The sequence below is a fragment of the Daphnia pulicaria genome, chromosome 1 (genome assembly GCF_021234035.1).
Source record: "Daphnia pulicaria isolate SC F1-1A chromosome 1, SC_F0-13Bv2, whole genome shotgun sequence".
Taxonomy (NCBI): Eukaryota; Metazoa; Arthropoda; class Branchiopoda; order Diplostraca; family Daphniidae; genus Daphnia; species Daphnia pulicaria.
In genome coordinates this window covers 2,497,844-2,507,504 of record NC_060913.1, presented here as the reverse complement: position 1 = coordinate 2,507,504, position 9,661 = coordinate 2,497,844, and the positions used below count along the sequence as shown (strand labels likewise).

The following is a 9,661-nucleotide window of genomic DNA, read 5'->3' as shown; positions in this document are numbered from 1 at the left end:
TGTATCGCAAACCTAGTTGTAATGTTGTTCTCATTCATACATTTTCACATAATTTTCCTTTCTACATTGTTTAGTCCAGGTCCTCCATCTGTACATGATTGTTTAACAACGTTAGAGTATTATTTTCTTTGTGTCTAGATGGATTAACTGTTATTTTTACCCCAAAGAATTTAAATTTACTCCAAGGTAAGTTATTTAAATCAAAACGAGCTTTGTTATAATAATAATGATAATTAATCATTTATTCGATTTATACAGCGAACTTTTCCATTAAAACAAATGTGCATTCACATTCTCGACTGACACAGGGAAATTGAGAATTCATCGCAACGCAAATCCAACAGAAACATACACGAATATTAAAAGCAACACGAAAGAGATTGGTTTTCAATGCTATCCAAAAACTTGACAGAGTAGACATGGCGTGAATACCAGCAGACAATTGTTTCCACACAACAGGGGTTGCGAAGGCTCTAAGCCCATGAGTTTTTACACGGACAGATGGTGGGACTAGATCAAGGTGGACAGACGGCGCAACAGAAGACCGTAGTATGCGGCCAGCCGGTTAAGCAATACTCTGACGCCTTAACAGACTAGACAAGTAAGAGGGGGCAAAACCGTTCAAACATCAGAAGGTCAAAATCGTGATCTTGAAGTTGATCATGTAGGAGATAGGCAGCCATTGGAGATCTCTCAAATGTGACGTCATTGGGTCGCGTCAACGAGCGCTCGTAATGACGCAAGCCGCAGCGTTCTGAGCCTTCTGTAGTGGATACAGTCGCGTTGCTGGAAGATCAGCCAGAAGAGAATTGCCATAGTCGATGTGTGAGAGCAGGAAAGCAGAAACAAGTTGGGCAGCAGCCGGCCGCGAGAGAAATTTCCGTATCTTGGCAATTCTCCTAAGCTGGTAGAAGGACGTCCGACAGATATTAGTCAAATGTATGTCAACGATGAAACCAAGGTTCAAAACAGAGTCCGATGGTAGGATAGACGATTCACCAACAATCAGAGGAAGAGCAGCAGGTTTACACCAACTGGACTTAGAGTGCACCACTAGAGCATCAGTCTTTGACTCATTGAACTTGATAAGATTATCCCTCATCCATTTCTACCACGCCTCATCGAAATTATATGAATAGGGCTATTGTAGACGGTGAAAAGAACGGGCCCAAGTACGGAACCCTGGGGCACACCAAAAAGAAGAAGAACAGCAGCAGAGCCTACACCAGAAATACAGATACACTGGAGGCAACCGGTCAAGTACGACTCAAACCAGGAGAGAACAGTGCCTGAAGGGCCAAAAAGAGCACTCAGACGACGCAACAAAATACCGTGATCCACAGTGTCGAATGCAGCACTCTGGTCAAGTAAGGTCAGAACAGCAGCATCGCCATTATCCAACGCTAGAAGGAGATCATTAACAACTTTGAGTAAAGCCGTCTCAGTTGAATGATCCGACCTATTGGCTGATTGCACTGGGACATAGAGATTACATTTTATCAAATGACTAGTGAGCTGCTAACACACCGTTAACTCAACCAGTTTAGACAGGAAGGAAAGAAGGGATACAGGACGGTAGTTGTTGAGATCATCCGAGCAAAGAAAAAGCTTTTTCAAGGGGGGAGTAACATAGGCTATCTTCATCTCATCTGGAAAAACACCTTGGGAAATTGACATGTTGACAATTAAAGTGATAGGCCAAACAAGAAAGTCATCAAATTTCTTCAAGAGCGGGGTTGGAATAGGATCATGGAGACAAGACTTGGAGGGACAAACTTTAATAAGTGAAACAATTTCAGATACCAAGACACTGTCAAACGAGGAAAATGGGATAACGTTCACAGGTACATCCGCAGCTGGATGACAGTTGCCAGCTGCATCTAGGGCAGATCGAATGTCAGTAACTTCTTGCTGAAGTGATCACTGAAGCAGCCCACCAAATCTTGCAAAGATCCACGACGGGGAAGTTTAGAGTCAGTTTTCTTCAAAAGGAAGGAATCCACCACTTTGAAGAGAGATTGCTTCTCAGATGCTTTAGATATCTCTCTGTTGAGATACGCCAGATTCTCTCGGTCAAGTAGCCTACGCTTCTTCTTGTAAGGTCTCTCACAATTTGATTATCAAATTCCAAAGCGATACCACTCTTCTTATACGATTTCTCCACCGACGCTCGCAAGCTCTTGCCTCCGTACGCACAGCTAGCACCTCTTCCGACAGCCATGGATAAACTGGCCTGATAACAGCCATTTTAGTGCGAACAGGAGCATGAGCATCAAGGAGAGACGTCAAGTCGTCATTATATTGAGACACTAGGCCATTAATGGTGGAAGACGTTAATGAGAAGAGAGGGAGAGCCATCATATCAGAAAGGAATCGTTCAGAATCGATTTTGTTTAGTTCGTCACGATAATCTTCGTAGGCCGACCCGGTCAGTGCACTTTTTCATAAGAATTGACTGCAAAGTGATCACAAATTAGTTCAGATATGTTACAACGAGTGATAACATTCTCATAGTCGTGGGTGATGACCAGGTCGAGTGTGTGGCCATCAAGATGAGTTAGACCGTGAACATGCTGGGAAAGACCAAAGGAATTAAGGAGAGAGAGAAACTTGTTCGCCTTAGGATTACCAGGATTGTCAAATGAATGTTAAAATCACCCACCATCAACATCTTGCCAGGAGATAACATCAGCAGTTGGAGAAAATCAGAAAAGTCTGTGAGGAACTGACCATCACTGCATCTAGATGACTAAGATGGAGGGCAGTAGATAATGGCAAGGTGTATGCAAACAGAGTTGCAATGAAGACGGACGGCCATGTGTTCGAAGGAAGACGCAGAAAATCCCGCCGAAGCCATTTCAGCACGGAGAGACGAACGGTAAATAAGCGCCACGCAACCACCACGTTTGCTCACTCTTGGAGTATAAACAGCATTATAACCGGCCGGGCACACGTCCAATAGATCATCTTCACCATGATCAGAAAGAAGAGAGCCATGTCTCGCAACCGCCTTCAAGGCATTATGAAGGCATTTTGATGGAATATCCAATGGTATGCATTGGGCAGAAACCCTCTTAGAATGGGTAAATCTACCAAAATTTAGTGTAGTATTTGTCGCAGTCAAATCGGGTCTTTTTTGCCAATCTATCTCAAATGCGCTTTGTCCATAAGCATAGTCCACTAAATGAAAATCTCGGATAATAACATCACATGTAAAAGTCTGCAATTTCAAACTAATTAAAGATCGTGGAGGTCCTAGTCCAATTGACATACCACCTAATAATTCTGATGGTTGCCTCAAATATATTTTTTTTTCTGTATTTGCCATTTCTTCTAATATGTAAATTTAGTTCAGTTCCATACGGTAATACAACTACTTGTTGTATTACTTCGGTTATCGGTTACCTCAAATATTTTTCGTCTTTGACCAGTAAAGTCATCGCGTGTAGCCCAAAATTTATGAATGCTGGGTTTTAAATTAACGAGGGCTACAATTCCAGTCCCTTTTCTTTTAAATGACTCATCAGGGTTTATACCTCACTTCTTTTCTTGGTATTCAATAGACTCTAGGGACCATTTTATGTAATAAGGAATTAATATTTGTTCACGTCCACGGTGAACATATGATTTTTGTTGTGGATCTGCTGATAAGGGAAATATAGTAAATCGTGATGCTGTATCACTAGAATGATCTTCCGTTAAAATAATGGGGTATATTCTTTCGTGTTCTCCAACAAATCCCCATACAAAGTAACAGAATCCGTTAATGTTGGGATGAGGTACATATTGGAATCGTGATATTCCTAATTCCTATTCTTTAGTTGTATTCATATATTTTTTATTATTAAACCATGGTAATATTTCGCCGGGATCCTTTCTGGCTTGAGCTCTAAATTCTCTTTCTAGATCAGCAAAATCATTACTTGTTTGTTTTAGATCGTTATGTTCTGCAAATTGTCTAGTTACTACCTTTTCTCTTACATAATTTCTTATTGCTTCGCATTAATTTATTATGAATTTCTTCTATATCATAAGCTGCAACTTTGTAGCCAGAAACAAATTTTGTAAACTATCCAATAAACACGTAAACATTCTGTTCCATAAATTTTTTTCTGTACATTTATAAGTGATATATTTAGCAAGCCAATTAAGCCATCTTAGCAAGCCAAAAGAATAACAAAATATTTTTCGTACGGAGTTGGACCATTCCATTCATTCCCGGAGGTAGCTTTACCCCATTCAGTCCACATAGTTAATAATTGTCTATCATCGAAATGTTCAGTTGTTAATGTACGTTGTCATATGCATAATCGCACAATTGAGCAACTGCATCCACAAATTAAACTGGAGTGTAATCTGCAATTCTTGCAAGTTGCAAGTTCTTTTCCTGGTCCTACAAAATTATATCCAGGCCAAAGAACTTGACCAGTAACATCGTATAATTCTCTTGTTTTTACTTTATCATTGTATTGCCTCAGAAGGCTTTTTTTTAATTCATTCCAAGTCGTTTTTCCAGGTTTTATTTTAGCATTAAATGAATTGAATCTATTAATTATGTAATGAATCGCCCATTCTATATCATGAGAATCAAATACTTGTTTATTATTTTCAAATTTAAACTCTGATGTAAAAACCATTAGGTAAAAGTTCTGAAATCATTTTAACTTCTACTCTTTCTCCAAATAGATATTTAGTTAGTTCTAATTTTTTTTTTGATAAAATAGCGTAGTAAAGTATGTTTCAAACGTTATCCCTGGAGGGAAAACAGTTACACTTTCCATTTTTTTCGGAATTATAGCAGCAGTTACTTTTGGTTTCATGCCAAACATGGAACCAATAATTTTAGTTTCTGCATTGTTATTATCAAGCCAATCTAATCTGTTTTAATATCTTTCAGATAGCTTGTCACCCGGTTTAGCTTTTACAGCTTTTTCCCGTATCCATTCTGTGACGAAGGACATCTTAAGGGTGTATTGTGAAGGTCAACTTGGCGGTTGACAAGAGGGATAAAGCTCTTTGTTTGTGTGGGTTTTTGTTGGCCTTCTTTTACTCTTAACATCTAGAGATACGCTAATTGCTCTAAACATCTGTCGAGCTCTTAATATCTATATGGTTAGCCCCCTTACGACCCAACAAATTCTGGTTACCTAATTCTTCGATAACCGACATGTGATGAACTGTCCCGGACAGTGAATCTGTACATTTGGTACCTTTTCTCGTTGAGTTACATACAAATTGTTTTTCAAAATCAAATATCATGTGGTGCATGAGGGAATAATTATTTTGAAAAAATTTTGAACTCACCAGAAAAGATTGCGTACATCTTGCCTATATTGCCTATATTCCTACCATAAAGTGTAATATACTGACAGAAAAGGTACTTAAGTCTAGACAAGCGAGCTTATGTTTTCTTTAAAGTTGATCATAATTGTATCCTTCCCTTTTCTTATAGGTTTTCTAACCCTTCTCTTGCAAATCTGATCATGTCAGGGGAGGGGTGACCAAATCGGGTTTTCTTTTGCTTTTTCCCTCCTTTTGTCGGGGGGGGGGGGGGTGTCATTGCACGTTTGCATTTGGTGAGTCTAGCTACAATTGTCAGTTCGGATAGTTCACTTTACCGCATCGTGTTAAAAAAAATTTCGGCAGGAGGTCCACGAGGACAGAACAGAAGCCGTTGGCAAAACAGCGAGACACCCCTAACCCGATGGGTCAAAAAAGCCTCAACTACCTGAATGAGGATGAGGATCCGCTAGCTGGTGGTAACGGTACCCCGACTCATCCGCCTCAAGAACCACCGGCGAAGAGAGCAAGGAGGGAGGAGGTAACACAGTTTAATGTTTCAAGAAACCGTGGCTTCCACTTTAATAGGTTTTTGTTTAACGGCCTAACCGGCTCGAGAGAGAAAAGGCTAAGGAGATGGGAAGGCGTTTTTTGCCAGTTTTTCACAAAAGCTTTATCTCCAAAAAATTAGTGGTGCCGACACTGGACGACGCCGTTTACCAGTGTTTAATGGTAGTTAAGAAGCCTCAGGCTGGTAAAAGTTCGACAGACTTACACGAGAGGGATATTTTTTAAGTCCAGCAGAAAGTTCTTGATTAAGCCTATTCTGTTCTTGTAAAACGAGAAGTTGGAGAACGATATTTATCACGAAGCGATGAAGACTGCCCTATCGCTTATGGGGGAGGCATTTTTTTCCTTAACAGACGCCCGGCGTCATACAATCTTGCGGCAGACAAGCCCGTCCTTCACCTTTATGTTAGGCAACACTCCCAATTTTAATTAGGACAAAGCGGAAGATTTGTTCTTTAAGTCCTTTGTTAAGGAAATGGTAAAGTCGGCCGATACAGTAAATAAATTGGCTAGCTTGGGCCAACCGGACCGAGATGGCGGAAACAATCGCTCGACGGAGCAACATGGCCATAGGAGTGGTCAGGGGCTCTTTCTGTTCTGGCTACAATCAAGGCGCATCGGGATCTGGCCTTAATCCTGGGGGATACGGGCCCTGCTACAATGGAGCAGCGCCCAGCTATGGGGGCAGAAGAAACTTTAATCGCACCAAAGGCTCGCAAGGAGGCTACAACGGCTCGCAAGGAGGCTACAACGGCTCGCAAGGTGGCTACACCGGCTTCAACGACAATCGGCCCGGTTACTTCCAAGGCTGGGGTGCGGGCAACGCCGGCTTCAATTCCCACAACCGTCGCTACCTCGGTTTTTGCCATTAGCAGCTAAGTCCCCTCCCGAAGAACATGCGCCTGACCCGTAAGCCCAAGTAGCCGACAGGCTTCGTTTTTTCGCTTCTCTGGTCGTTCGTCTCAAACAAACCTTAGATTTTGAGCGTAGTTTCTAGCGCCTATCGATTAAAATTTACTAATCTTCCAGTCCCAACCGGCCACTAATATGAACATGTCGGAATCTCAGCTTAACATCTGTGACCCTGAAATCTCTGAGCTAATTCAAAAGGAAGCGGTCTGGGAGGTGGAAAGCCAGGGCTTTGTCATTGGTTGTTTTCTCGTGCCGAAGAGTAATGGGTCGTAGAGGCCAATTACCAACCTGAAAGCCTTGAATAGTTTTCTCGTTCATCAACATTTCAAAATGGAGGGGTTGAGAAACGCCAAGCATTTGCTTAAATCGGAGTGTTGGATGGCAAAGATCAATTTAAAAGATGCTTACTTTACAGTTCCCATATAAATTAGACCAACATCTTTTACAATTTCGCTGCTGGAGGAAGATTTGGCAATTCACTTGCATGGCGTTCGGTGTGGCATCGGTTCCGTCTGTATTTACTATAAAGTATAAACTTCTTAAGCCCATCGTCGCATGGCTTCGAGCTCAGGGGATTTAGGTCGTAGTCTATTTGGATGATTTTTTCTTTTGCGCCGACAGCAAGGAGACGCTGCCTAAACACCTCTAAATTGCGAAATCATTGCTAGAAGCTCTTGGGTTCGTCATTAAACTGGAGAAATACGTGCTGAAACCTCATCAGATTATGGAATTCTCAGGCCTCACGATTTAATCGGTCCGTTTTACGCTCTCCTTCCCGGTGAAGAAACAATCCCAGATTATAAATGTTTGTAAGAGGGCCCTTTCGAGCGCACAAGTTTCTGTTCATGATTTGGCCTCCATCTTGGGCCTCTTTTCATGGGCTTCGTTGGCGGTCGAATTTGCCCAGTCGCACTATCGACATCTGCAGCGGCAGTATAACTCTGGGCTCGTTATGGGGCAGGGTGGTATGCGGGTGAAGTTGGCTTTATCCCCGGAATCTAGAGAGTATTTATCATGGTGGGTTTGCAGTCTGTCCTATTTGGGCGGCAAATCAATGTTGGAACAATCGCCGGTGCTGGTCATTTGCTCCAACGATTCTCTTTCGGGCTGGGGGGGGGGGGGGGGGGGGGCAGTTTGTGGAGGAGTCACTGCGGCTGGACCATGGACAGGAAAGGACATTAAAAGGCTCATAAACGAGTTGGAGCTTCTGGGCGCTTTGAATGCTTTACGCTAGTACGCTGCTTTAAACTAGACAACACCACCGCCGTTTCTTACGTTAATAAGTTGGGTGGGACCAACTCAAGCTCCTTGTGCGATTTAGCATTGGACATTTATAAGTGGTGCGAATCCCGCCGCATCTGTTTACTGGCAACTCACCTGCAGGGGTATTTGAATGTTAATGCAGATTCCCAGTCGAGACGGAAGCCGGATTGGAGCGACTGGCAACTAGCGCCGGAGGAGTTCAGGTTGATCTCGTCGAGATGGCTGATATCGATCGACCTGTTTGCGTCATCTTGGAACGCACAGTTCCCGCAATTTGTGAGCTGAATGCCTCAGCCGGGTGCATGGGGGATCAACGCTCTCTCCTTCAGCTGGGTGGATCTCAAAGCGTATGCCTTCCCCCCGTTCTCCTTGATAAAGGACTGCCTCTCGAAAGTCAGTCGGGAGGGATCGAGCTTCATACTGGTCTGCCCATTTTGGACGAGCCAACCATGGTAGGGGAGACAAGGGTTAATTGGCTCACTTTTTACACACCCGGCCCTGCACTTCGTAATTTTTACCAGAATGGCGAAATATTTTAAAATATGATAGCTCATTACCTTAGCTTAAAATAGAGCGTGGTAAAAAATACGATAAAATGGCTCATAAACAGTGATAATGAGTGATTTGTCACTTTGCTTTTAGGGACAATCGCCACCGCTACTAGGGGAAAGTTGGCCGTCAAGGGAAAAGTAGAAGCTGACGAAAATAATGGGCCAGCTTACCCCAGCTAGCAGACAATGTAAGTAAATGGGATGGGAAGGCTTGCCCCGAAAATAAATGGCCGGCCTACCCCATGGGTAGGTATCCAGATTCTAAATTTAAAATGAAATAGTAAATCAACTTTATTTTAGAAACCAAACTACACTAATTTTAGCCAAGATAACAAGCTTTCTTATTGCAAAAGATTATAAATATTAGTTAATTACGAAATACGTGGGAGAAAAATTACTATCGCTCGAAAAAATTACTTTGTTAGTGAAAAATTATTTTATCCACCTGCAAATCCGCAAGTTCAGCAATAAACCATCAGTTACTAGGTGAAAACCTGCTAATTTTTAATTAATTAACCTTTTATTCCCTATGCCTTTGATAAATGCGCTCCCTTTCCCCGCGGAGGGAGGGAGGGAGAGGGAGAGGGAGGGATGGTGCGCGCGTACTAAAGGCATAGGGAAAAAAACGAAATTAAAAAATTCATAGCTCTTGAACGGATTGCGGAACAAGTTTCATTCTTTTACCAGATGTTCTTCATACTACCACCTATAACTGGTACAAATTTGGGTTCGATCCGAAAGACCAGACTTGATCAGCTGACTATTTTTAAAAAATCTTTGAACTAAGATTGCTCCATGAAAACAAAATTTTTTAAAGTTCCAAATACATCATTAGAAAGACAAAAAAATTCTTTTTTTTATCGTTATTTTTTCAAAATTTCAAATTTAACTTAAATGACCTTCGCAGTAATTTAAATGAAATAACGCGCATAAAATTTGAGAAAAAGCGCAAAACTTTAACATTTAATTGAAGGCTTCCCGTTCACGATAAAAAAAAATCCTTTAGTACAATGTTTCTTAATGTTATGAAGAACATGCGATAAAAAAATGAAGCAAATCGTTTTTTTTTTGCGACAAAAAAATTC

General features: G+C 41.7%; 1 protein-coding gene across 1 annotated transcript; it reads left to right on the top strand.

Moving 5' to 3' along the window:
• The first annotated feature begins 6,383 nt into the window (after positions 1 to 6,383).
• Positions 6,384 to 6,722, top strand: LOC124320830 (abscisic acid and environmental stress-inducible protein-like). Its single transcript, XM_046783730.1, has one exon. It carries the CDS (start codon positions 6,384 to 6,386, stop codon positions 6,720 to 6,722), a length of 339 nt encoding a protein of 112 aa, XP_046639686.1.
• Positions 6,723 to 9,661: the final 2,939 nt, after the last annotated feature.

What these genes read in the sequence shown, in the direction of transcription:
- LOC124320830 (XM_046783730.1), top strand. Translation starts at nt 6,384, where the DNA reads ATGGCGGAAACAATCGCTCGACGGAGCAACATGGCCATAGGAGTGGTC.